The 27,679-nt window shown below is 49.8% G+C and overlaps 1 protein-coding gene across 13 annotated transcripts; it reads right to left on the reverse strand.

Annotated features, from left to right (window-relative positions):
• Positions 1–3,152: 3,152 nt before the first annotated feature.
• LAS1L (LAS1 like ribosome biogenesis factor) lies at positions 3,153–25,441 on the reverse strand. 13 transcript variants are annotated; one of them, XR_010154634.1, is made up of 16 exons: positions 25,043–25,366; positions 24,173–24,298; positions 23,124–23,193; positions 21,920–22,001; positions 20,153–20,437; positions 19,771–19,817; positions 18,820–18,929; positions 15,539–15,624; positions 15,138–15,188; positions 14,630–14,836; positions 14,134–14,281; positions 13,005–13,067; positions 11,276–12,859; positions 8,561–9,042; positions 5,397–5,547; positions 3,153–3,472 (listed from the first exon to the last, which is right to left on the reverse strand). XR_010154634.1 is itself a non-coding variant. In XM_016943713.2 (14 exons), the coding sequence occupies exons 1-14, from the start codon at positions 25,276–25,278 to the stop codon at positions 3,346–3,348; spliced, it is 2,208 nt and encodes a 735-aa protein (XP_016799202.1). In that variant the 5' UTR covers positions 25,279–25,441; the 3' UTR covers positions 3,153–3,345. The 13 variants fall into 13 exon arrangements, 7 of the variants coding, with proteins under 7 accessions (XP_016799202.1, XP_016799203.1, XP_054532361.1 ...); XR_010154635.1 differs by lacking the exon at positions 15,138–15,188 and having other exon boundaries at positions 25,043–25,386; XR_010154632.1 differs by lacking the exon at positions 13,005–13,067 and having other exon boundaries at positions 5,397–5,544; positions 11,276–11,391; positions 25,043–25,367.
• Between the last annotated feature and the right edge of the window lie 2,238 nt (positions 25,442–27,679).

Here is a 27,679-nt window from a genome sequence, read left to right on the forward strand (position 1 = left end):
TGCTTTCTCAACCTCTCCAGACTTTGACCTTCCTTCTACTCCTTGTTCTGACTAGTAGTCTTGCCTTTGAAGACCCAGTGCCAATGTCACCTCCTCTATCAAGCTGTCCAACCCCCTGGTCAAGCTACTGTTAGTCCCTCCCAACAGTGGGCCTTGTAGGGCTATTGAGCAATACCTCTTAGCTCTTGTCACTCACTTTGGCACACCGTCTCTACCACAAAACAGGGAGTGAGTTCCTTGGGCGTGGGAGCCATGTTCTTTGCCACTGATGAATTACCTATCAGAGGGGAATCTCTGAATTACTGTTGTTGAACAATAATATAATCTATGCTCCCTTTCCTTGACCCCTATCCCTGTTTCCCAGTTAAAAGAAGTGTGCATTTCAGGCTGGGGACGGTGGCTCACACCTATAATACCAGCACTATAGCGGCTGAGACAGGAAAATCACTTGAGGCCAGGAGTTTGAGACCAGCCTGAGCAACACAGGAGGACCCGTCTCTACAAAAAATTCAAAAATTAGCCAGGTGTGGTGGGGAACACCTGTAGTCCCAGCTACTCAGGAGGCTGAGGTGGGAGGATTGCTTGAGCCCAGTAATTGGAGGCTGCAGTGGCCCATGATTGTGCCACTGCATTCAAGCCTGTGCAACAGAGCAAGACCTTGTCTCCAAAAATAAAAACAAAAATGAAAATTGTGTGCAGTTCAGACTTTCTAATCAGTCTCTTATCTCTAATCAGAAAGAAAAGATCCATGGGCACTAGGCTAAGTAAGGTTGCTTCCTGACAGCTCCACTCCCCACCCACCAATCCTTGCCATCTGAAGCCCTTCAACCTGGCCTCAGAACTCCCAGGTTCCAGAAGGATACCAGCCAACAATGACCCTTGGCTCTTACTCTCTGGACCTGGACTAGAAATGAGCCCATGTAGTCTGCTCCTCATCTTTAGATCAGTCTTTGAGGGCCAGGGGAAAGCATGACAATGGGTCATTTATATAGAGACCGGAGTCCCAATTTCAAGGCTTACCAACCCTCACATGAACCTACACCACTCACACATACAAAGCATGATATGCTTTAGACAACACTTTCCCATCTATTGTCTGTTTCAATCCTTACAAGCACGTGAGGCAAATATTATCTCCCTGCAGGTGAAAAAAACTGTGGCATGATTTGCCCAAGGTTGCTCCTCTTAAGCGGTGGAGCTTGCCTGGAACCTAGGTCTTTGGCAAGCTTTTTCCTGTATACCAGTGCATCTGAAACCTCAGTGTGCATCAGAATCACTTTAAGGGCTTGCTAAGCCAAAGATTGCTGTCCAATCTCACCCTTTCTGATTCAGGTCAGGAATAGGGTCCAATAATTTGCATTTCTAACAAGTGCCCAGGTGATATTGACAGTTGCTAGAAAACACTGATCTATACTGACCTATTAACTTGCTCTGTGGCCTTAGGCAAATCCCTTCTTTTTTTTTCTGCCCCACTGTCTCAATGCATACAATCGGGGGTGGGGGGGTGTAGACTAGAACTGTGACTTCCAGACCTTATTGTTTTTTTTTTTTTTTTTTTTAAGCAGCAAAACCCATCTTTCTGGCCAGGTGCGGTGGCTCATGCCTGTAATCCCAACACTTTGGGAGGCCAAGGCGGGTGGATCACCTGAGGTCAGGGGTTTGAGACCAGCCTGGCCAACATGGCGAAACCCCGTCTCTACTAAAAATACAAAAAAATTCGCTGGCCTTGGTGGCGGGCACCTGTAATCCCAGCTACTTGGGAGGCTGAGGCAGGAGAATCACTTGAACCCAGGAGGCGGAGGTTGCAGTGAGCCAAGATCGTGCCATTGCACTCCAGCCTGGGCGACAGAGGCTGTCTCAAAAACAAAAACAAAAACAAAACAAAACAAAAACATCTTTCCAAAGAAATCTCATATATGATTCCAATACATAAGAATCTGGTGAAGTGCTGGATGGGAACCCAGAGCTTATGGCACCTATCTCCCCACAGAGCAGGCACTGGAGTACCTCCCGGAGTACACATCTGCAAATCCCTTCACTAGATGTGGCCTATATGTTCTTTGAGGACTCTTCCAGCTCTGCCATTCCAAGATGCCAACAGACTTCTAGCATTTTGCCATTGTGAGGGGACAGGGAAGAGCTGGAAGGAAACTGATGTTGCACAAGACTGCTTTGCCCATGCCTAATGCTTGGATCATACACAGGAAAGATCTTAACACTGCTGGGCTGTTGGACTAATGGATCCCTTTGACAACTTGATAAAAGCTAGAAAAATGATTATACGTATACCCACAATGATACTTAGTATATCCTTTCAAGTGTTGTAGACACTCTAGGGGTCCTAATCCAAGTTAAAACTCTTGACTGGGCTCTAGCACAGCACTTTTACCAAATTCCTCTTTGGCATTTTCTTAGCATAAGCTCTCTCCGTCATTTCTTGGTGTGGCCGTTTACAGAAATCCCTTAAGGCACCTAGCAGAGGCATCAGGTTATCATTTGGTCCTTCCTCACCAGGCTGAAGGCTCTAAGGAATGAAAACATGGTTTATTCATCCCTATCTCTTGGTAGCTCAGGGCTGACATGGGGTAGGCACTCTAAGGTGAGGTGAGTTTCTGAGGGGATTTGGTGAGCACAGAGAAGGGGCTCTGGATCAGTCCCTAAGATGTTTCTCTGGCTCTAATGCACACCACAGGGAAGCCCACTCTCATCTTTTCTAGGCCAAAAGAGTGCAGAAGTGACAAAGAAAATATTCTCTCTGGCTTTCAACTGCTGTTTGGTGCATAGTGAGGGCAGGTGTGGAGAACAGCAGGAAGCCTGCTGGGTAGCAGCAAGGTGGCCTGGCTCTTCCCGCTGTCAGGGAAGCTCTAAGCAAACCACCTGGCCACTCGCTAGGCTCTGTAGCCAGCAATGCCTCTGGGGCCTGATGCTTCCAAGTGAGCTGGCCTCATACTACAGCTGAGAACAGAAATGGTTTGAGGAGTCCGGAATAAGATATGGGTGGAGCCTGGTTATAGGAGCAATCAAAGCCAGAGGCCCAAAGGACCTCAGCACCTAGCTCCTGGTCAAAGCCTTGTCTGGAGCCTCCACAGTAAAGGGAAAACTATACTGGTCTGCCCCAGCACCCACCCTCTTCATCTCACAAACACCAAAACTACAGTTGCCTGTTTATTATTTTTCAAAACAAAACAAAAACAAAAGACATTCAAAATTCCCCTGTGGTGGACAACTGAGTTGATGTGGCTGATCCAGGCTGTCTCCCAGGTTGTCTCAGGGAGCATCAGTTGTACTAGGGGGTGGGCTGTTGCCCTGGCACGGCTGGATGAACACTTGCACCAGGGATGGCCATCAGAAGAGCTGCAGGCCAGTTTTGAGCCCATGCAGCTGCCCCTGGCTCCAGAGAAGGCCCTCGAAGTTGCTGCTGCTGCTGTTGCTGCAGTTGCCACTGCCGACACCACAGCTCAGGCCCAAGGTGCTGAGGAGAGAGTGGGAGGTCAGTCAGGGAAGGAGGCAGCTTTAGGCTCTGGAGGGGCCAAGAGTGCTTGACATGTGTGTATCTGTGGGATGGGCCCACTCTCCTGCCTGGCTTTACAAAGAGACTGGAGCAAATCCGAGAAATGACTTCGTGTGGGCCCCAGGGTTGACTTGGCCCTCTCCTCAGTTGAGGAAGGGAGGGAAGGAGGCAAGAACTTTTCAAATGAAGCTTTATGCAGAGCCCTAGTAGATAAACCAGATTAAAGCAGAGCTGTTTGGGTTGAGGTAGGGGAGGGGGCCCCACATAACCTGACTCCCAAGACATTGAAAGTAGCTGCCTTAACAGGACATCCTTTCAAGGCCTTAGAGCTTGGGGGCCTGGATCGCTCCCACACCCAACAGCTGGTTAAGGGGCCCAAGGCCAGGCTTGGGCTATAAGACTAGGCCCACGATTGCAAGATTGCTTTAGGGAGGGTGGCTCTGCCCTCCTTCTCCCTGGCCCTGCTCATAACACTCTTGCTTCCCCTGCTTCCCGCAAGTCAAGGTCCTTCCAACTGGGTGAGGGTGACAGCTGAGAGCAAAGCCATCACCCTACCCTCAGGCAGATCCATGGTTACACTACTGCAGCTGAAAGAACCCTTACGGATAATCTAGTTCCACCACCTCCCATCACCCACAATCTTACAGACAAGTTAACTGAGGCCCAGAGATGGGAATGGACTTGCCCAAGGCCACATAGCCAAGTCAGGGGTGGAGCTGAGACAAGAAGCAGGGGTGGGCATGCCCCTCCACAGCAAAGGAAACGTCCCTACTACAGTGGGTGTGGGAGCTGGGCTGAATCAGCTTCCTTCTTGACTGAACAGCTCCAGCTGCCCACACTTCACCCTTGCTATCCATGGTACTCAATAAGCCATCCTTACCCAGGGCCAGGCTGGTTGGGAAGGAGGGGTAAGGGCACCTCTCTCAGACATGTGAATCCCACTCCCAACTACAGATCTCCTGGCTTCCCCAGCTGCCACCTCTCTTCTCCAAGAGGCCTGCTGGCCCATGGCCTTGGACAGAGTCCATGGCATTGCCTTGGGTCTGGCCTGCTTCTGGGGCCCCTGGATTCTATAGCCCTTTCCCAGAATGCCCAGATGAAGAGGGGTTCATCTCCCAGGGAGTGGGCAGGCAGCAAAGGGAAAGATTTAGTTTCAGGGGCCCGCAGGGGTTCCTCTCTAGTACTCACAGGGTTATCTGGTCAGAATGGCCCAGCATTCTGGGATGTACAGGCCCTTTGGATGGGCTCCTTTGTGTTACTAGCATAGCCCCTCAGCAAGGGCTGCTTGGTTCCTGGCTCCCTGGTGACCCAAGGGCTCCCACGCCTGTGATCCAGAGGCAAGTTTTGAGGGAGAGCATGAAGCCCTGTGCAGGCCTTGCTACCAAGGTGCCTGGACAGTGTGGGGAGGCCTACTGATTACTCTATGCACCATTAGACAAATCCCTTCCCCTTTCTGGGCCTCAGTTTTCTCCTCAGTAACGTGAAAAAGCTGGATGAGAGCATCTATTTTTGACTTTTTAGGAGTGGTGGACCAGTTAAGAGAATCTGCTGAAAGCTATGGACCCTTCTCCTCCCAAAATGTGTGTGTGTGCCTGCACACACACACACACACACACACACACACACACACGTCCATCCATAAGCACAAACTGAATGCAATCTGAGAGGGATGCCAAGCCCAGCTGTGTGTGGCTACTTCACTGGCTCCCCACAGTAGGGACAGGGAGAGCTGGCAAGGGCCCAGCCAGGGACTGGGGCTTACACTTCACTCATTTAGGCCCTGACTGGGGACAGCTACCTCCCCCACCCACCTCACCTTGTCTTCTCTCCCTCCCACAGGTGGCAGAGAAAGGGGGTGAGAAATCCTGTTGCCATGGGCACTCACTCAGTCTTGCATGTTGAGGGTTCCAGCCGCTGCTCTAGCACAGGCTGGTCCAAAAGATACATGGTGTCATAATTCTCCAGCATGAGCTCTGCTGGGTCCTCGGTCTGACCTGGCATTCGGCCTAGGGGAAATGTCTCCCATCGCACGTCTTCTGTGGAGCAAAGGGAAGTGGCAAGACTGGGCTGATGAGCTGGTTCTCCGACTGGTGCACAGGCCTGCTCACCCTGTCCATCCACCCACCCCACTTAGCACAGGTGGGCTCTCTCAGGATCTCCAGCTTCACTGCTCTCGGTATCACTTCTCATGAGCCCCTCTCCACCAGAGTGCTTCACCACACATTCTTTATGGTCCTTCTCCCCCTCTATGTGCTTACATATACAAGTATACAACTACAGACATTTTTGTCCCTCTTTGCTCTTTTCCTACTTCCCCAGGCATGTTCCACACGGACACAAACAACAACTTCTGACCAGGCTGTATCACTGCTTCAACTTTTCATCTTCACCCCTATTTCCCTGTCTGTAGACACACACACAGGGACACATCATGGAGGGTCTGGATGTCCCAGAATTCCCAAAGCACCTCCCCCTCAAACCCCAAACCCACCAGTACCTCAGAGTAGCTGAATGACCTAGATTTCCTACAAATCTACACACACACTCCCCTGCCTGTTTGAATACCACATATTTTCTTAATGCAGAGATACACACACACCCCCATGCCCAACTCAGGGTGGACTCCCTGAGATAGTGTGTTCTCCTGCCCCCTGCAGTTCTTGCCCCAAGATGCACAAGGTACACCCCTTTTCTAGGGAACGGCTGTCTCACCACACATCCCACCCCTCACAGCCACCCAAATATGTATACAGAAGCACACATACACAAGTCCTTCACTCAGTGACTGTCCTGTTCACTCCCTGCCTCCCACACCCCTCATTCACTGGCATACAACCAGGAATCTTCCTGTCCCTACCTCCCCACACATGTGTACACACAGAAGGAGCAATGGCAAAGGAGAAAGGGAAAGAGTTAATGTTCTAGACTTTCCACATTCACAACTCACATCCCCCCATATACAGATGCTCCACTTTAGAATGGGGATGCCGAATATCCCCCATCCCTCTCTGTCCTATCACTGAGACACCTACCACACAGTATTATATTAAATGTCCCTCCCCATCCTTCCACAAGTGCATTCAGTGTTTTCAAATGAAGCCTTCACTGGTGCATTCCATGTAGATTCCATTTCTGGCCTTCTGCATCTCCCTGGTACTCAAAGAATTCTCCCTGTCATAATGCCCCTGGCATTCTATAATGTGTCAACCCTGGACCAGCTTTTTATGTAACCCAGAGCTCCTCAGGAAGGACTGTTCCTCTACTTGTCCATCCCCCTCCCCTGGCTCTCTTACTGGAAGTTATGCCTGTCTTAATGTCCTGCATTACTCCATGATACAGAGACACCTTCGTGCACAGGGGCCACTACCTACATAGGCTCTGTCACTGACCCGATCATCTCTCTGTCATCACTAATATCGCCAATGCTGTCTACATCACTACCCCTGCCTCTTTAGCCTGATACCCTTGTACATGTCCCCAGTGACGGCGTGAACATACAGGCCATCTCTGGATGGCTATATCTCACTGCCTGTTCCCACTACCCCTCCATAGCCACCAACCTCAATGCTATCACTTCTCTCTCACACAGATTACCTATTAGCCCTGATGGATTTCAGCAACCCTGCCTCCTCTTCACAAAGCTGTATGACAGCCTGCTTGGCCATGACTTAACTGCCCCTACTTTTCCCTTTTTCCTATACACACACACACACACACACACACACGCACACACGCACACACGCACACACAATTCTGCTTATGTCAATGCCCCTCCCTTTCAATATTTACAAAGACCCCCCAACACAGCCCTCCTTGCCCTAAGTTATTTGTCATTGGGCTACGGTTTGACCAGCAGGTACAGGAACATGCCCATACACACACACAGAGAGACAGACTTTATGTTTTATGTTCCAGCCCTTCCACCCTGTCCATACAAGGACAAACAAAGGCCATAGTATCTTTCTCTATAAACTCATTCACTGCCTCCCCTCTCACTCTCTGCCACTGCACACCCCACATCACACAGGCCCAGCTGTTCTCCCTCCCTCCCCAGGCTTCAGCACACAGACACCACACTGTTCTGTCATCCCTTCTGTGTGTTCCGGCCTCCGAGGTTCCTGTTCATTAACCTAAGCAAGGGTACTCAAAAGGAAGAGCAGATCCCTATCACTAACCCTCCCTGCAGCCTCTTCCTAGCTTTGGCCTCACTAATTTGTGTGCTCACCTAAAAATCACAGCATTCCTTATTCTGTCTTGTGATCTCACTTCCTGTTTCTCTGACTTAATGCCCTAGGTTCCTTCTTTCTTTCTTTTTTTTTTTTTTTTTTGAGACGGAGTCGTGCTCTGTCGCCCAGGCTGAAGTGCAGTGGCGCGATCTCGGCTCACTGCAAGCTCCACCTCCTGGGTTCACGCCATTCTCCTGCCTCAGCCTCCCGAGTAGCTGGGACTACAGGCGCCCGCCACCACGCCCGGCTAATTTTTTTTGTGTATTTTTAGTAGAGACATGGTTTCACCATGTTAGCCAGGATGGTCTCGATCTCCTGACCTCGTGATCCGCCCGCCTCGGCCTCCCAAAGTGCTGGGATTACAGGCGTGAGCCACCACGCCCGGTCTCCTAGGTTCCTTCTTTCTAATACACACAGCAAAATCTTGTCTCACCACCAGCCAGCCTCAAGGCACACACACACATACACAGAAAGCACTGTCTCACTGCAAGTGAAAAACACGTGCAGAACCATATATGTACACACTCCCTACTTCTTGCTATCTTCTGCCTCTATGTTACTGCCCAGGGCTCACACCCATGTCATCCTCTCAGAATGTGCTCTTATGTGAGGTAGCCAGCAGCCTGACAGTGGTCCCTGGCACTCACAGGCTCCATCCTAAGAGGTGGGGGAAGCCAGCTGTCATCTATGCACCAGGCTGCCTTCCAGGCTTGCCTCACATTGGCTACCTCCTGCTACTTTCCATCTCTTCCTAGGGTAGAGGGAAGCCTCAAGAGCCAGCCAAAGAGAAAAGAAGTCCATGTGGGGACAAAGTAGTTCTTACCTGAGCTAACCTGCCATGCAGAGCCCTGCAAAGCTCCTCTTTTCTGGGCCAGAAGCCTAGCATTCTCGGCAGTAGGGGACTCTTGCCCTGTAGAGAAAGGCCCCACCTCCATTCTGTCTTCCTCTTCATCATCTTCATCATCATCTTCATCCTCCTCTTCCTCCTCTTGGTCATCATTTTCTTCCTCCTCCTCTACCTGGTCTGGCAAGACCTCTTTCTCCTCCTTCTCCTCTTCCTTGACATCATTAACACTGCCCTGCTCCTCCTGTTGCTGGGCCTTTGCTTCAGACCCGAAGCTGGAGCTGGCTGGCTTGACGCTCCAATACAGGCTGTCTAGTGTATATGGAGACTTCCCAATGGGGGAGGCCTCAGAGCCCTCCTGCACCAGGCTGTTTTCTCCACTCTGGGTATAAATGGAACAGATGCGCAGCAGCTTCTCCTGCTCCTCGTCTGGCAGGCCCTGCCCCATGGCTTTGAAGATGCTGAGCAAAGGGAGGGATGGGGTAGGAAAGATTCAAAATCTCAAGCCACTTCATACCCCAACACTCCAGGGTTTGAACTTGGTCTCTGAACTTCCAGACCTGCCTCTGAAAGGCAGTGTAGTAGAGCAGACAGAACATAGAAACAACAGGACCATGGACCCAGAACAAGCTCTGTGGTTCATCTCTGTGCCTCACTTCCATTCTCAGGTAAAATGAGGACAATAATGATACCTAATGTATAGGATTGTTGGGAGGAGTAAATAAGAAAGCTCACATAGAATGCCTGGCACAGTGCCTGGCACATAGTGGGCATGCAATAAATGATAGCTATTAGTCTGCACTTAAAAGCTACATAAATGCACAAAACAGCCAACAGGCCTGCAGGGCTGGAAATGAACAGATCCCTCTCTTCTCTGGCCTAGCTGAGCAACCTGTCTTGAGCTCCAAGGATATGCCTGGAAGTGTTCTGTGCTCCTTCTGCATGGAACACAAACTGTGATCCCTTTATGGGAGCAGCTACAGCCCAGCCTGGAATGGAGGAAAAGAAAAAAAAAGCAGCGGCTGACAAGACAAAGCAGGATGTGGGAGGGAGGCCAGATGAGCACTGCGAACCTACTGCAGGCACTGCGGGGCTGAGGGAGACAGAGAGCACGAGGGCAGGAAAGACCAAGGGAGGGCTTCGTGCAGGAGGTAGGGCCCGGGAAGCCCAGAGACAAGAGCAAGCACATGGTGCTGCTGCGTGCAGTGAGTAGCCCAGCTAGAGGGCACGGCCTGTGCTGAGGAGCCGTGGGAGGAAGAGAGGGCTGGGAAGGTAAGTGTGTGCATTGGTGTGTGTGTGAGGGTTCACCTGCCAATTCTGAGTACACATGAAGGCTATGTTTCTGAAGATCACCAAGTGACCATGTGGAGGCTGGCCTGGACAGGCAGCCTGGAGGCAGGGAGACCAGGGAGGAGCCTGTTCCGACAGTTGAGGCCAGAGTCGGGGAGGGCTGACCTGGGGCACTGGCAGTGGAGATGGGAGGGAGTGAAGCTGTGAAGGACACACAGACAGACAGAGAGCAGGGCTTGGTGACTGATGGCAGGGGTCAGGCAGAGTTAAAGATGATGACACTGTGCACACAAAAGACGGCGCCAACAGCAAAACCACCAACAGATACAGAGCTGCTGGGAAGGGGAGCTCGAGGGGAGAGGAGGGTGAGCACCCCTCACAGAGCCTCTCATAGACCCTGGCACCTAACAGGCACCCGGTCACAGATGGATGCGGATGGTTCACAGACGGGCCATGAGCTCAGCAGGCTGTTTTCTCTCTGGACACATGCAGACTGGTCACATATGCAGGGTGACTGGTCAGTGGGGGCAGGGCTGGGGGGCTGATGACTTCACTGGAGATCCTGTCTATGGAGGCAATTTCATATTCCAAGACAATAGTGGCTCAAATTAAATTGATATTGGCTGGCTGGAGAAAGTGCTTGAAAAGCTTCCAGCTCTAATCAGATGAAAAGCCAGAGAGAAACTTTGTCCTCTCATGGTGGTCCATTAGTGTGATTAATAATAAATATTCCCAGACACTTGATACTGGCAAAATGCCTTATCAGCCCTGCTTATGATTACCCACCTGCTATCTCGAACCATTAGTCTGACCACTAAGGTGCGGGGGTGATGCGAATCTTAAAATACACCCCCTTCCTCGAGTGTGTCTGGTCATAGCTCAGGACTGAGAAGGTCACAGATTCAGGCTGATGGAATGAAGGTGGACTTTGGGCTCACACCACCTGGGCCAAGATCCCTGTCCCACCATCAACAAATGTGTAGCTATTAGATAAGTCCCATCACTCCTTAGAGCCTCAATGTCTTATCTGTCAAATAGGGTATAATATATAATACTTCCACCTCCCAAGACTGCTGTGTCAAAGTAAATGAAGTTAACCTCTACAAAAAAACACAGCACCATGCCTGACACTTAATTTCCAATAGTATCTTTTATTTTTTCTCTGGGGAAAACAAAAGCCAAGTTCTGTGTTTAACAGATGCTTTCTGCAATAATACAATCTAGTGGAGTATTACAGAAGAGCATGGGACTAAGGACAGGCTATCTGGATTCTGGCCCCAGCTCTGACTTGCAGCATAATACCTGGGCAAACCCCCTCTGTTCCCCACTCTGTGTAACGGGGTGATTAGGACTAGATTCACTGCTTATCTGGGAAAGGCAGGATCTGTGCACAAGAAATCGTACCCAAGTGAGCCGCTGTTACTGCTGGCATGTGTCGCATCCCTCTGGTATGCTTGGGTTGGGAGAAGATCTCTGTGGTCCAGACTTCTCCAAGACCAGCAGCTTCCACTCTGCAGGCACTTAGGATTGGAAAGTACCTTGAAGGCCACCTATCCAAACCTCTCCATGCTGCTCTTGTCACTCCCTCCCTCCCATTATATACACATGCCATGTTCCTTCTGGACTTTGAAACTTGCTTTATTCTTTCTCCTGCTTGAATTGTTCAAATGCCTCCTCTTGAAACTCTGACTCATCCAGGCCCTTTTGGTTCTCCTCCCAATTGCCCACCCATCCACATCACTTCTAGTCTGGAGCACACATCTGGCAATGTGGCTGTTCAGTTCCAACTCCTGGAAGTCTTGCCTTGACTGACTTTGTCTACAAAGCCACTTTTAAAACCTTACAAATACCTCTGTGTCCCAAATGCCATCAGGGTTAAAGAAAGACTTTTGGACTCAATAGGGGGATCAGGGACTAAGAGGGTCTTGGCATCCAGACTCCCACTTCATTCATTCCCCAGGCACTGGGTCAGCTCCCACCAAGGACAGCACTGCTGGGAATGAGAGAGCAGAGCACGGTTCAATTCAACGACATTTACTGAGGCCTGTTTGGTGCCTAGACTTGTGTGGTGTGCTGGGGCACGGACAGCTGATGTAGAGTCCTTGCCCTTGAAAAGCTTAGTCTGATAGAGGGAAGGAGACACTAAGGGAAGTAGACACGGCAACACAAAACCTCAGATTTGGGAAGTATTCGAGAGTCAACAGGACAGGGTAGATGGTGCCGCCACCAAGTGAGATAGGGAACAGAGGAGGAAGATCACTTTAGAGTTGAGATGGGGACTGAGACGACCAATTCTCTTTTGGTCACAGTAAGGTGCCTGTGGGCCATCCAAGGGGAGATGTCTGACATGCAGTCGAGTACAGGAGGCTGAATCTTGGGGGAGGGGCCAGGGCTAGACAGATTTGGGTTTCAGCACTTTATAGGAACTAGTAATAAGCACAGGCATTTTTTGAGGAGGGGGTGGTAAACAGCATCAATGCAGCAGACACAGAGACTGACAAGGGCCCACTGATTTGGTAATTAGGAGGTCAAAGCAACTCTGGGGGTGAATGTCAAATTGCAGCAGGTTGAGGAGTAAGAGGGTAGTGAGGAAATGGAGAGTGTTGAGTGTACACTACTCTTTTGAGATGTTTTGATGGGAAGGGTGGGAATGATAAGCTGATGATAACCCAACAGAGGGATGCAGGGTCAAAGGAGATTTTGCTTGTGTTGCTGTTATTGTTGTTTTGTTTAAGATGAGAAAAGCTCAGGCACGTTCCTAGGTTGAAGAGCAAGAGCCAGCAGAGCAAGGTAGAGGCTGGGGTGAGGCCCCAGCGATGCTGGCAGAGGTGGCTCCAGAGCACAGGTGGAGGAGCAGGCTTTGAGGTGGGGCAAGGCCACCTCATCCTGAGACTGGCGAGAAGGTTGAGTGCAGCCGCAGATCAGTTCACGAGGGCTGGACCTCAGGTCGAGGGGGCCCTGCCGGATGCCTCCATGTGCTCGAGGAAGCTAGGGTGAAATGGGAGAGGGGGAGGGGCTTGAGGTGAGCGGTAAGGGTTTAGAATAGTGAGGAAATGGGAGAGAAAGTGGTCAGAAAACAAGTAAAAGTTCAGACAAGCAGAACTGAGGCCTCGCCCGAGATTAAAAATCATACCTCTGCAGTGGCAGCAATCCGCAGGGCTATGTGGTTTTCTCCAGCAGAGCTCAGCTACCCGGGCTGAGGAGCAGGGGAAGCAGAATGGGGAGGATCAATTCCAGCTCAGGGATTTGCAAGTCAGATATGGCCAAAGGATGGGCAAAGCTGAAGGTGCTGATGATGAGTGGCCGAACTGAGCAACCACAGACAGGATAGAGGGGAAGCAAGGTCAAGGGATGCAGGAAATGGAGGGATGGAGATCTGGATGCAGGCAAAGAGCAGATGTCATGGGATGCAAGGGTGAGAACTAGAAGGACGAGAAGTGGTGGTCACCGAGTGGGATGCTGGGATGTGAGCTTTCAGAGGTGGAATAGCTCCGAATGATGGAAATGGGTTGCTGAGTGTAGTGGAGAATGAAAGTCACTGGAGTTGAGGAGCTGTAGAGTGTCAGATGAGTCATCCAAATGAAACAGATATTGCTCAAGAAAGCAAGAAGGGAATCAGGTGCTAAAGGCTTCCATGATTATGAGGGAAGTGGCTCAGGGTCAGGAAATGACAGAGAAAAGGAAAGGGAGACAACCACAGGTATTTACCAGTGCAATATTCAGTTTGACCATAGAACCCAGGGTGGATAGGGTAAAGGAGACTCACAGGAGGTATGGCTACCATGGTAAGTTGGGCCAGAATCAGAAAGATCTTTGAATGTCAGGCTAAGAAGCCTAGACTTAACAGGAAGGCAATAGGGAGCAACTGAAGGTTGCTAAGCAACTATCAGAGGTATACTTTGGAAAGATAATAGAGGAAACAGCACTGGGCTTGGAGTCAGAAGACCTGGGTTCAATAATAAACAGCAGCTACCATTTATTGTGCACTTACTCTGTGCAGGCCACTGTGCTAAGCACTCTAGGGGGATTGTCTTATCCATTCCCACACTGGACTCAGTTCAGTCAGGTCTTAAGCTGTATGATCTTAGGTAAGAAAACCCTACCCCTCCCCTCTCTGGACTCAGTTGTCCCATCTGTCAGTGGGAGTGAGACTGGGCTAGACTGTCCCCAAAGGGCCCTTCTAACTCAGTCATTCTAGGGCAGTGTGGCCCTGAGGCTTGAAGGGCCTCACCCTCTTACCGGATGGAATTCAAGAGACTTACATCTGAAGGAGTTGGGGGCTGGCCCAGCAAGGTGAGCCCAAGCAGGACTCAACCATCCGGGGCCAGTCAAGGGAGGCGGCGCAGTTGAACAGCCTCCAGCCCCTTCTTGCTTCCCACTGGCCTGCAGAAAATCGGCGAGCATTCCGTCCTGAGAGAGAAGAGAGGATCTAAGGAGAAGGAAGCAGTGAGCCCCCCACCCAACATTTCACCTCAGAAAGTTTGGCTCTGTCCCTCCCCATCCCCCCAGACTCCCCACCTATACCTCCCAACTGCTCAAAGAATTCAGGGCACTTTGCCCCAGCCCAGTTTAGTTGGCTCTGAGAAGAAAAGGAAAAGGGAGATTTGTCCACTGCTGCCGTGGGGCCCTCTTGGGCAAACCTAAACCTTTAACACGGGAGGTGTTTGCCTGGTGCTTCTTAGCAGAGAGCTGAGGACAGTGGCAGAGGCTCCTGCCTGGGCTGCCTTAGGCCCTAGGGCTAGGGCTAGTCTCCCTCACCAGTCTTGGTGTTGGCCACGATCAGTTCAACGGTCCATCTGAGGATGTAGGTAGGCCGGATCCCGCTGATCCCCAAGGCTGGCAGTTCAGAGAGCATCCTCTCCAATAGGGCCTGCGTGAAGTTCTGGGAGTGCAGGCCCCTGAGCAGGGGCTGCCAGAACTGAGAGAACGGCTTTGGCACCATGACGTCATTCAAGTCCACGTTTTCTGGTTTGTAAGGGACACCCATTTGGGGGGGCAATAGGAGAGAGAGAGCAGGAGAGCACGAAAGAGAGAGCAAGAGACAGCAAGAGAAAGGAAGTGAGAGTGAGAGCAAGAGAATGTGTGCGCGCGCATGAGCCAAGCCCCCCACCAACAACAGAGTTGCCACCGCAGAACAAAGGAAAGAGGAGAGCAGAACAGTGGGGAGAGAGAAACCAGTTAGTATCTGGCAACCAACAACTGACTCAAAATAAAGTATAAACAAAACAGAGATCTGGTTCTAGCTTCAGCTTTGTCAATAACTCACTGTGTGACTTTGGGTCAGTACCTTCCCCTCTCTGGACCTCAGTCTGACCATCTGTAACATGAGGATGTTGGACTAGATGACCTCACAAGGCCCCTCCAATTCTGCTGTTCTAGCTCTCTAGCTAGCAGCTAAATCACAACGAACATGGCACAATAATGTCATTAAGACTCCCCGACCCCACCCCATCCCACCCCACCCCATTCCAGAGCACTTAAGGGCAGCCCCACAACTGTCAGTGAGGCTACCTGTTCTGCTCAGCCAGGAAGGCTGAGGGACTTTCAGAGGCCATGGAATGGCAGGAAACAGCCTTCACACCCCAACCCAGGGCCCCCCAGCCCACCCCAGCTGTTTCCACCCAGGAATCAGAACCCTAAGGGTGCAGTGAGCCCCCAGAACCCTACCTTCATATTCTATCTGCAAAGCTGCCAACTGTTCAAATGTGGGGACAAGGAAGCCATCATCCAGAAAAGCATCCAGCACAGCCTCCCTGGAACAAGAGGACACTAGTTTAGCAAAGCGATGCTGGCAGAAGACCCTCTCCTACTCCTCCACCCACCTCCAAAGCAGCTAATGCCTCTGGCTCAAGTGGCTGAAGCAGCATAGGGAGAGGGGTGGTGGGTGGGTAGGAGTGGGGAGGAAGGGAGTTGACAATTGGATCTTAGGCTTCAGCCTCCTCGGGCAGGGGCTGGTTAGAGGCTGGGATCAGTGGGTTTTGAACAAGTGCTTACCAAGCACTAATGCTGATCTATGGCCCCTAACGAGAGCAGTAGTGTCTGAATACACTTCAACACACAGACAGGAAAAAGTTCCACATCCACAGAAGGAAATAAATGCCTGGGATCATGGGGTCAAGGGCTTTTAGACTCAGTTCTTGCAGTCTGTTTATCTTGACCATTCTTCAGTACCCTACCCCTTCTCTTCTCCCTGGCTACCTTCTTTTAGATCCTAGAAGTAGAAACCTTGGGGACCCAACTGCTAGACCAAATATGGTCCATAGGCCTTATTACTAGGGGTTCTAAAAACCCAGAACAAAGTTAGAGGGGTTGCAGGAGTAGGCTATAGGGGTAATCTCTCATCCCTATCTAATAACCCATTTATGCCTAGTGTTCCATTATTGGAACGCTAAGCTTGTGGGAGTTATTTATATCCTACTGCTCAAGGTCTTCACCAAGGTCTGATTTTTCAAAAAAAAAAAAAAAAAAAAGAAATTGCAACCTCCAGCATAAATGGGTTAATAGCTCAAACCTACACCAGCAACAGCAAGCTGATTCCTCCAGAGTTAGTGGCTTCCCAAGAGGCTCTCTGCTACAGTTTGGATGTTTGTCCCCTCCAAATCTTATGTTGAAATTTGATCCCCAATGTTGACCTTGGTGCCTGTAGAAGGGGTTTGGGTCATTGGGTCGGATCCCTCATGAATGACTTGGTGCTGTTCCCACAGTATTAAGTTCTTGTTCTATTAGTTTCCGCAAGAGCTGGTTGTTAAAAAAGAGCCTGACATCTCCCCCTCCACCTTGCCATTTGATATCTGTACATGTGGGCTCCCCTTTGCCTTCTGCCATGAGGGGAAGAAGCAGCCTGAAGCTCTAACCAGAAGCAGATGCTGGCACCATGCTTCTCATACAGGATACAGAAGCATGAGACAAACAAACCTCTTTTCTTCAAAATTACCCAGCCTCAGGTATTCCTTTATAGCAACACTAAACAGATATAGACATTCTCCTAACTGACCAAGCCTAGACGTGGAAAAAAGAGCTCCCAAGTTGTCCTAATGCCTGGAAAATTGACATACTTAGATCCCTCTCTCCAGCATTACCAGGTAGACACTACTGTGTTTGGGGCATAGTTTTCCCAGCTGCTAATGAAGCCACCACCAACCCTTTTGCTGAAGGGTACAGCCAAGAAACCTAGGCTGGGCAAACACTGATAAAATACTTTTGGAACGAGTATCCTGGACATGAAGAGAAGACTCCAGGGGCAATCCCAGCCTACACTGCAGTTCTCACCCAGGGTTACTCTGCTACCTACACCACCTACCTAAACTCTCCAACTTCTCTCTAGCTGAGGTTTAGCATTGCCTCCACAGGTTCTTAGCGGAAAGTCCCCCAAAGCCCTTCCAGCTGAATTTAGGTAGAAAGCCCCCAAGAGCTAGGGAGGAAAGAAGAATGGGTAGACATACTATGCGCCTGCTCTGGACTGAGCTGAGCACTTTGTTTTGGAAACAAAGGCTCACAGCCATACTTGAGAGACAAGGAACTTAGTCTCTAGGAGCCAGACCCTGAGAAGGTCCCGCCTCTATTCCCCTAACCATGACTATCCAAGGGATGCTAATACTCTCCAATGGCAGTTCAAAAGAAAACACCAGGACGGGCGTGGTGGCTCACATCTATAATCCCAGCACTTTGGGAGGCCAAGGCAGGTGGATCACCTGAGGTCAAGAGTTCCAGACCAGCCTGGCCAACATGGCAAAACCCCGTCTCTACTAAAAATACAAAAATTAGCCAGGTGTGGTGGTACGTGCCTGTAGTCCCAGCTTCTCGGGGAGGCTGAGGCAGGAGAATCCCTTGAACTCGGGAGGCGGAGGTTGCAGTGAGCCAAGATCGTGCCACTGCACTGCAGCGTGGGCAATAGCGAAACTCTGTCTCAAAAAAAAAAAAAAAAAAAAAAAAAAAAAGACCAGGCCGGCTGCAGTGGCTTATACCTGTGATCCCAGCACTTTGGGAGGCCAAGGCAGGACAATCTCTTGAATCCCAAAACTTGAAACCAGCCTGGGCAACATGGTGAGACCCCATCTCTACAAAAAATTATAAAATTAGCCAGACATGGTATTGTATGCCTGTTGGTCCTAGCTACTTAGGAGGCTGAGGTGGGAGGATTTCTTGAGTGTGCGAGGTTGAGGCTGTAGTTAACTATGTTCGCACCACTGCACTCCAGCCTGGGTGACAGAGCAAGACCCTATCGTAAAAAAAGAGAAAAGGCCAGGCACAGTGGCTCATGCCTATAATCCCAGCACTTTAGGAGGTCCAGAAGGGCAGGTCATTTGAGGCCAGGAGTTTGAGACCAGCCTCGCCAACATGGTGAAACTCTGTCTCCACTGAAAATACAAAAACTAGCCAGGTGTGGTGGCTCACGTCTGTAGTCCCAGCTACTCTGGTGGCTGAGGCATGAGAATCACTTGAACCCGGGAGGTGGAGGTTGCAGTGAGCCGAGACTGCACCACTGCACTCCAGCCTGGGTAACAGAGCAAGACACTTTCTCAAAAAATAAAAATAAAAATAAAAAAAAAAACAAGACAAGACTAGCAGTGCCCACCATACATATATCTTTTACCTCAAACTTAGACAAGGGCTAGGCAGTGAGTGAGGTGGTAATTATCAAGGGATTTTCCTAGTTGTCAAGAGCTCCACATGCCACCCGACAGACAGGAAAGCAGCTGGCCAGCAGATGGATGATAGTGGGCATTCCTGCCTCTGGCCATTCTAGTATAGGCAACCCCCACCTGGAAGTTGGCAGGGTTGAGGGCAGACAGTTCTGCCAAATGTAGGGTCACTGTGGAGGGGATCAGGATTATCCCTGGGATTTTGTACAGCAGAGGTTGGCAAGCTAGGATAGGGAAACCGATTTCAATGAGGCTGCTACCCTCTATCCTAGAGAATACGCAGCTCCCGGTTACCTAGTTACACACCTGTTCTCGCATGTAACGCCCTTGAGCTCTGCCAGGACACATTCTACACGTGGGGACGGGTTATTCCACGCCTTAATGGCCTTAGGTAAATACCTAAATTTCTCCAGCACCTGCCAGCAAAGAGGGTCCCATCAGAAGGCTGGTTCAGGCAAGCAACCCACCTCCACCCCTCCAGGATCCCTTCCCATAGGACCTCTCAGCACTGCCCTGCAGGGGACAGGGCAGGGCATGCAGGGGTGGGCCCACAACTCCTCTACTGGCCTTGCAACTAAAAATAGCCTGACTCTCAAATGTGAGACTTCCTCCTCCTTCTCCCTCCCTTCCTCCTCCAGCTGAATTTCCTGTGGGTAAATACTGAGATGTTCAATGGGGGAATTTGGCTGGAGATAGAGACTCTTAGGCCAAAGGGCCAGAGATGAGGGGAGGCAAGGAGTTACAGAAGAAAGATAACTGGGAGATCCAGGTACTAATCCTGGTTCTATCATTAACTGTATATGTGACTTTGGGCCTGTCCCTTCGCTCATCCATGGCTTCAATTTTTAATCTGTGAAAAGGAAGGGCTGAGCTAAATGGTTTCTGAGTGACCTCCCTAAAAACAGCACCCCTCCAGCTCACCTGATTTAGTGAAGCTCTTGGGCCCCATCTACTGGTCAGCTGCGGAATTGCAGGGCTGCGCAACTACCCATTCCCAGTTGTTCCCTACCACCCAGTGGGGCAGATTATCCGCAAACTTCATCATCTGTTCCCTTCCATCGGTGTGGAGGATCAGCCAATTGGACTCTGCTCCTCTTGTCTCCTTCCTAGTTCCCCCCTCTCTCTTTCCGAGAAGTTCCCTCACGCTTTGTCACTTTTCTTTCAAATTCCTTCTCAAGACTTCTCTCAGGTAGCTGGCAAGAGGGAAGAAATGGCTGGGGCAGATGAGAGCACACCAAGTCCAGGGCACTTTCTTACCGTAAACTGCTCCTCTTCGTATGATACCAGCAGTTCTCGGGCTCTTTCTGAAAACAGAATGGGGAGACAGATAGGACTGCCAGCCCAGACCCCTTCTCCTGATGGGATTCTGAGCCTCTCTCACCTCATTTCTTGAGTTGTAATTGAGGAACTAGAATTCCTTCCCCAACTACTTCACAGGGCTCAAGATGGTTTGTGAGGCGAATGTGACAGCCATTATACTATGGAAACTAGCCAGGAGGATGGTTTGTGACAGTAATTTTTTAAGCTAAGATTCACCACAGCCCCAGAGGAAATGCTGAGCCAGGGAAATAAACAGCGTTAACTCTAAGCCTGAGCCTTCTGGGCTCATGGGCCCCTTTCTGCCCTCCAAAACACCTACCATATAGCTCTTTATGACTCAGGGCCTTTTTGCAATGAGAATCCACCTCTTCGCTGCCTTTGCTGTCTCCATCGGCCTTTACATCTGACTCCGTACTTTTCCCATCATCCTGAGGCTCTGGTTTCTGTTCTGTGATGTCATCAACAACAATGTTCTTATCTTCCTCTTGATCCTCTTCCTCTATCCCTTCCCTGAACTCCTCCAACTCCCAGGTCTCTCTCAGGCTGTTCTCCAGTTGGCGGCACCAATAGGTCTTCTGGAGCCAATCCAGGACAAAGTAGCAGCCTAGAGGGGGGAAGGCAGGCAGTGCCACAGGATCAGGCAGGCAGCTAGCAGGCCTCCAGCCTCATCTTGTGGGTATTATAGGAAGGCCCCAGGAAAAGGCTTGGCTCCAAGGTTCAAATCTCAAATATCCAGAAGCAGCCTCTTTCACTCTGGGTTATCCCCCTGTTCTTTGCTTTATCCTGCTTACCAGCACTTTTTCTAGAAAAAAAAAAACCTATTATTGGACTTAGAGACGAGATGCCAAAAACAGTTAAGGGGCTAGTAAGTGGCAGAAGTAGGAATCAGCCCCATTAGCTAGTTACATGGCCTTGGCCAAGTCTCCCCTTTTCTAGATCTGTTTTCCCATCACAAAGAGTGAGGCTAAATCCAGGATTCTTAATCGGGATGGGGTGGATGTCCAAGGAACCCTTGGGTTCATGACACTGCTGATGGCTCATGCCTGGCAACCTCCCCACCTCAACTATGGAGAGGTATGTGAGACTAATGAGGCACTACCTGAGGAACAACATTTAAGGGGAGTGGCCGGGCACTGTGGTTCACGCCTATAATCCCAGCACTTTGGGAGGCCAAGGTGAGCGGGTCACTTGAGGTCAGGAGTTTGAGACCAGCCTGTCCAACATGATGAAGCCCCAACTCTACTAAAAAAATACAGCCAGGTGCAGTGGCTCATGCCTGTAATCCCAGCACTTTGGGAGGCTGAGGCGGGCAGATCATGAGGTCAGGAGTTCGAGACTAGCCTGACCAACATGGTGAAACCCCATCGCTACTAAAAATACAAAAAAAAAAAATTAGCCAGGCATGGAGGCGCGTGCCTGTAATCCCAGCTACTCAGGAGGCGGAGGCAGGAGAATCACTTGAACCCAGGAGGTGGAGGTTGCAGTGAACTGAGATTGCGCCACTGCACTCCAGCCTGGGTGACAGAGTGAGACTCTGTCTCCAAAAAAAAAAAAAAAAAAAAGTTAATCAGACATAGTAGCATGTGTCTATAGACCCAGCTACTCAAGAGGCTGAGGCAGGAAAATCACTTGAACTCGAGAGGTGGAGGTTGCAGTGAGCCAAGGTCGTGCCACTGCACTCCAGCCTGGGCAACAGGGTGAGACTCGTCTCAAAACAAACAAACAAACAAAAAACAACTTAAGGGCAGGCAAAAAAACCTCTGTAGTCAAGGTATCAAAATATGCCAAGCCATGTTGGAAGCTGAAACAAAAGGAGAAATCAGTAATACTAATCCCGTTTTACTTAAAGTTTTGATATTATGTTTATCATGAATTTTTCCACATTAATATGTTATTTATCTTGATTATGGAACTTTTGACTTCTCCCCACTTTAAATGTTGTGCCCAAGGCGAGGCCTCACTTCTTTCACCCTAGTCCCAGCCTTGACTCCAGGTGGAGACCCTCCTGCCTATCCCTCTACCCTCAGCGCCACCAAGCCCAGGCCCCTGGGCTTAACTGTGATAGGTATAACCTCTGAGGACTCACCTCTGCGGCAGTCATTTATATGGGGCATTTTCTTGTGGGTCAACTCATGGCGAAGGTCAACAATCCAATCCGGAATATTTACCTGATTACAGGGGAGGGTGTGAGTACAGAAATTGGAAAATAATTATTAAAGCTGGAAGGGAGCCAGAGATTAATTATCCTGACCACCTCCTGCCCCATTTTACAACTAGAGAAACTGAGGTCCTGAAAGAAGATTCCAATCACAGTGACAGAGCCAAGAAAAAAAAACAGCTCTTCTTATTCTTTTTTTACTGCTCTATGGAGGAGGTATTGAAAATCAGAAAAGTGGGTCAGGCACAGTGGCTCATGCCTGTAATCCCAGCACTTTGGGAGCCCAGGGCAGGTGGATCACTTGAGGCCAGGAGTTGGAGACCAGCCTGGCCAAGATGGTGAAACCCCATCTCTACCAAAAATACAAATGTAATCCCAGCTACTCGGGTGGCTGAGGCACGAGAATTGCTTGAACCTGGGAGGCGGAGATTGTGGTGAGCCAAGATCACGCCACTGCACTCCAGCTTGGGCAACAGAGCAAAACTCTGTCTCAAAAAAAGAAAAGAAAATCAGAAACATAAAAGGCACACACCTCCCCTAACCACCAACCACCCTTCTACAACAAAGAAATACCTGTGAATGAGCATTAACAATCACGTTCTCCAGCCTCCCTCTAGCCTGTCCTTCTCCCTGAGTATCCTTTACCCCTGCTTCCCTCCTACACCTCCTCCGGGAAGCGCTAATGACTGAGAGCATGCCTGCCCTCTGGGCCTCTACACAGTTCACATACTCCTCAGGGTAGGAATGTCTGAGTTACAGAAGTAGAGACATGGGATGGGAATTCCTGATTTACAAAGTGACTCATAGTGGCTGAGCTGTCTCCTCTCTCAGACTGTCAGCTCCCTGAGGGCAGGCGCTGTGACTGTCACCTCTTTCCTGTCCCCACCCAGTGCTACATTTGGGCTCCTCCCAGCAAGCTGGGCAGGCCAAGCCCTCTGAGATACCAGTCATATGAGAGCAAGGGAGCAACTGTGCCTCCTTCAGGCTGGAAGCTGAGGCTCTGGGATTCTTGCTGGGCTTGGCTGGTAGTGATGGGATGAGCTAGTCTGACTGTGTGCCCACATTACCCCACACCCCATTTGGTGAGCCCTCTTGGAGACAGAATTGAGCAAGTTCACTGAATCATACGCACCTCTTGAGCCAGACACTTGAGGGGGACCTTGGCAAACTTTGTCTTCCTCTCTGAGATAAGATTCACAAACCTGGAGTTGAGGGAGAAATAAGTGGCACAGCCCAAGGAACCATTTTATTCCAAACACTTTGCTGAGTTACTGAAACCCTGCATTTCCACTTTTCCACCGACTGTCCTGTCCTATTCCTACAGCTGGTGTGTCAGCCAGAGCAGGGACAGTTCCATCCATTCCAACATTTAATGAGAGTCTGCCCTATAATGAAGCCATACAGATGAATAAGACACTGCTCTAGCCTTGAACAGTTCAGTCTAGGATAAATAATCATGATATAATGTAACATATTAGGCTAGAACATAATATGTTATAAATGCTGCAAAGGACTACATCAGATAATGGGGAGCACAGCTAACCAATGGAGAAAATAAGAAGAGAAAGGGAGGATCTCAAGGCAGACAAGGGGAAATAGATAAACAAAGACTTTGACAGATATGAAAACTCAGTAGCAACCTTTTTTTCCGACGTGTATACAGCTAGAACCATTATGAGTCACTTTGTAAGTCAGGAATTCCCAGCCCATGTCTCCACTTCCATAACTCAGCAATCTTTCAGTGTTCATGAGGGAGAGAAGGGGAAAAGGGTAGTGCTAGGAATAGACAGGGACAGGGTTGGAAAGTCCACATTAAATCACAGGCGAGGACATTGAGCCATTCAGACAAGTTCCTCTGGGTGAGGAATTCAAAGGTAAGAAAAAATATCAGACCACCAAGAGACCCACAGAGATCACCTGGTCTGAATCCCTTCCTCCACATTCCAAGATAGAAAGAAAAATGGAAGAGAAGGCTTTCAGGAAAAAGGAAGAAAAAGAGGAATGCGTTGACGAGGGTACCAAAAGCTGATAAGTCAAGCAATAATCACAGGCTGATCCACAGTGAGGTACACGCAGGGTTTTGCTTCAGGTAACACCTGAAGCCAAGTTTTGCTTATCACATGCCTCCCCTGCCTCCAGTCCCCAAAGCCAACCTCCACCCCTACCCCATGCAGGTCTTACCTGACCAATGCCATGCCATAGAGCAGTCTAAGTTCATCAGTGCCCAAGCCACCAGTTACATCCAAGAGCTTACAGCGTATCAGGTCAGCAGTAGAAGCCACTGCCAGAGGGAGTTCGTTGCCTGACCTAAAGGGTCACAGTCCAGCACCATCATAAAGAGCCCTTACACTGGTCCACCCTCCACCTCAGAACCTAGGTTGTTGCAGGCTACACCCATCATATTCTGGTTCAAGAGAGCATGAACAGACACAAAACAAGAAGGTGGGAGGAGACACGGTAATGTCTGTGGGATCCAACAGTATACAGGGCATGAGGAGCTGACTAGGCCGTATACAGGACACCTAACTGGTAGACTGTCCATCAACAGTTGTGTGGACACACCCCTTTCTTTCACCCCCAAATCAACTCATTGAGCTAGAGGAGCCCCTTATCCCTTGTAAGTCGGCTCCCAACTCAATCTTACCAACTGGACTGAGGCGCCCCACTCAAACACTGTCTTGCAGGCAAGACTTCCTCCCCATTGGAATCGGAAATCTACCCTAGGGTACTAATCTACTCCTTAAGCCCTGGCTCAGGCCTCACTAGTCCCTCCGGCATCCTCTCCAAGTTGGGAGAAGGTCACTTTTTGGAGGTAATGGGTAAACCTCACAGATATAACAAGAGAATTGTTGAGGCACAACCCCTTACTTTCCATTCCGCTAACGGGATTAGCGCAAGAGATGGCTGCCGCGTTCCCCCAGGCATTTGGGAGAGGGACAACTTTAGGCGACTTAGGGGAAGACTGGAGAACAGGGCCTTATAGAAACTCGACAAAGGAAGAGGTGCAGCACCACCAGCACGCAGGCAAAAGGGCCGAACCCGCCACCTTACCTGCTCCTCCACACCGTGATGCGGTTAAGCGCGTACCGCTGCAACTTATGGTCGTCACAGAACAGATAAACCGTCACCTGGTCCCACTCGGCCCTGCTGAGCCAGGCGACCACGATGCCGTGGGCCGAGAGTGGCAACGACCCTTTCCCTTTAACGCACTTTCCGTACCACGCACTCCACACGAGATCCATCCCCTGGGAACCTAGACCTGGCCCGGCCCCGGATTCCCACGACATACTGAGCTCAACACCAGGCTCTGTGCCGCGCCGCTCCGCACAGCCTTCAGCTCAACGTGCTACCCTCACTCCGAACCGCCACCGCACCAGCAGCCAATAGGAGAGCGTGACCCCATACGCAAGCCCGCCTTCCAGCGTCAGCATGGCCAATCGGAACGTCAGAATTGGGAGCCGACCTAATGACATGCGGGGTTAAAAACTCACCGGCCGGAAGTGTTCTTTTCACAAAGCAAACCCTCCAGGGGCAAGAGTTCAGCCTCTAGGTTCCGCCAATTTCCTGGTTGCTAACCGGCTTCTGTACCAGACCGGAAGCGGTGTGTCTTCACTGCAAGAGGAATTTTATTTTGCTCCCCTCGGCGGGTGGCAGCTTGATTGTAGTCATCCAGTGAACTGAAAATGCGATTTTAAGTATATTTTTATTGCCGTGAATCAGGACCTAACCTAGTAAAACACTGGACACTGAAGCAGGGCTACAGAGGAAATATCTCATATCGAAACAGTTACAGTTGGGTTGAAAAAATCTGCTTTTGTGGCAGATAACCAGGGGCCCTGCCTGTTAAATTAGTACCAGCCTGGCCAGGCGTGGTGGCTCACGCCTGTAATCCCAGCACATTGGGAGGCCCAGGCGGGCGGATCACTTGAGGTCAGGAGTTCCAGACCAGCCTGGCCAAAATGGTGAAACCCGGTCTCTAGTAAAAATACAAAAATTAGCTAAGCATGGTTGCACATGCCTGTAATCCCAGTACTCAGGAGGCTGAGGCACAAGAATCGCTTGAATCCAGGAGGCGGAGGCTGCAACAAGCCAAGATCGCACCAGTGCACTCCACCCTGGGTGACAGATCAAGACTCTGTCTCAAAAGTAAATTAAATAAATAAATAAATAAATAAATAAATACCAGCCTAGAGACCTGAGTTTTACTCTAAATTTTGCCACTAACTATGTGGACTTAGACTAGTCTCAGTTTTCCCATCTGTACATTGAGAGTTGTAGACTGGTCTCTAGGTTCTCTGTCACAGCAGAAAATTGTAGAATTTTACTCTGCCAACATTCCACTGCTATGTTGGTTTCAACATCCACCAAGGTATACTTAGTTTTTCTGCAAAATTCCTTGGTATTTTGGAGTTCTGGGAGAAAAGCGGTATTATGAAGTTCCTCCGATTTTACGAGTTGACTGAAATATGTTTAGGACTATGTCCCAATCCTTCTTGCAGAAGTTATTTTCCAATGTAACACTTGAGAGAGAGAGAGAGAGAACTGTTGCTAACGATCTTAACAGCATTGCTGTGAGTGGCACTTTTACGCTTCACAGCAACAAATCCCAATTCATCCTCTATATGTGCTTCTTTCTCCAGCCAACTTTTCCTAAGATATAGTCTGCCTATGGTTATTTTATTTTTCTTTTTTTCTTTTTCTTTTTTTTTTGACATGGCGTCTGGCCCAATCGCCCAGGCTGGAGTGCAGTGGCACAATTCTCGGCTCACTGCAACCTCTACCTCCAGGGTTCAAGTGATTCTCTTGCCTCAGCCTTCCAAGTAGCTGGGATTACAGGCGCCTGCCACTATGCTTGGCTAATTTTTGTATTGTTAGTAGAGACAGGGTTTCGCCATGTTGGCCAGGCTGGTCTGGAACTCCTGACCTCAAGTGATCCACCGGCCCAGGCCTCCCAAAGTGCTAGGATTACAGGCATGAGCCACCGTGCCCGGCCTGCCTATGGTTCTTGACTGACAGTTACTCTGTCCCAAGTAGCCATGCCAACCAGTTGGCCAGGTGTCTGCCTGAAACCAGATACCCTTTTCCCTTCAGGATCATGACAGTGTGCTGGCAAAGAAGTCTGGGGAGTGGTTTCTATAACTCCTCAAGATACAGGCCAGTCAGAGGAGCTGCCAGATCTGCGGCAATCATTCACACACATTTTGGGGTTTATAGGCTAAAAATTCCGCATAGTCCTTTTCAGGCAAAGACCCCTATTTATCCCCATTCCATCCACATAAAGCTGAAGTTCTCTCTATTCCGTGTGTTCTAAGAAAACATGACCAAAGCATGTAACAAGAGCATTATGTCTAATATGTGGCAAATGGGGCCTGAGACCTATTGAGAATTAGGAATTAGTGGACGAAGTGTGTTAAATAGTGGTAATTTTGAAGAAGCACTGCGTTAGTTTCCTGTTGTTGCTATAGCAAATTACCACAAACTTGGTGGTTTAAAACAACAGACATTTATTTTCTCATAGTTCTGGAGGCCAAAAGTTTGATAACAGTATCACTGAGCTGAAATCAAGGTACTGGTAGGTTCATGATTCCTCCAGCTGCTCTAGGGAAGAATACACTCCTTGTCTTTTCTAGTGGCTGCTAGCATTCCTTGGCTTGGAGCACATTATTCCAAACTTCAAGACCAGCATCT

This window comes from Pan troglodytes, chromosome X (genome assembly GCF_028858775.2).
Source record: "Pan troglodytes isolate AG18354 chromosome X, NHGRI_mPanTro3-v2.0_pri, whole genome shotgun sequence".
Lineage (NCBI taxonomy): Eukaryota > Metazoa > Chordata > Mammalia > Primates > Hominidae > Pan > Pan troglodytes.

Coding starts and splice junctions, on each gene's coding strand:
- LAS1L (XM_016943713.2), bottom strand. CDS start 25,278: ATGTCGTGGGAATCCGGGGCCGGGCCAGGTCTAGGTTCCCAGGGGATG. Junction 15,625..18,819: donor GGCGTTACATGCGAGAACAG/GTGTGTAACTAG, acceptor CTCTTGTTCCAG/GGAGGCTGTGCTGGATGCTT. Junction 5,548..8,560: donor TGCATGGCAGGTTAGCTCAG/GTAAGAACTACT, acceptor TTTGCTCCACAG/AAGACGTGCGATGGGAGACA.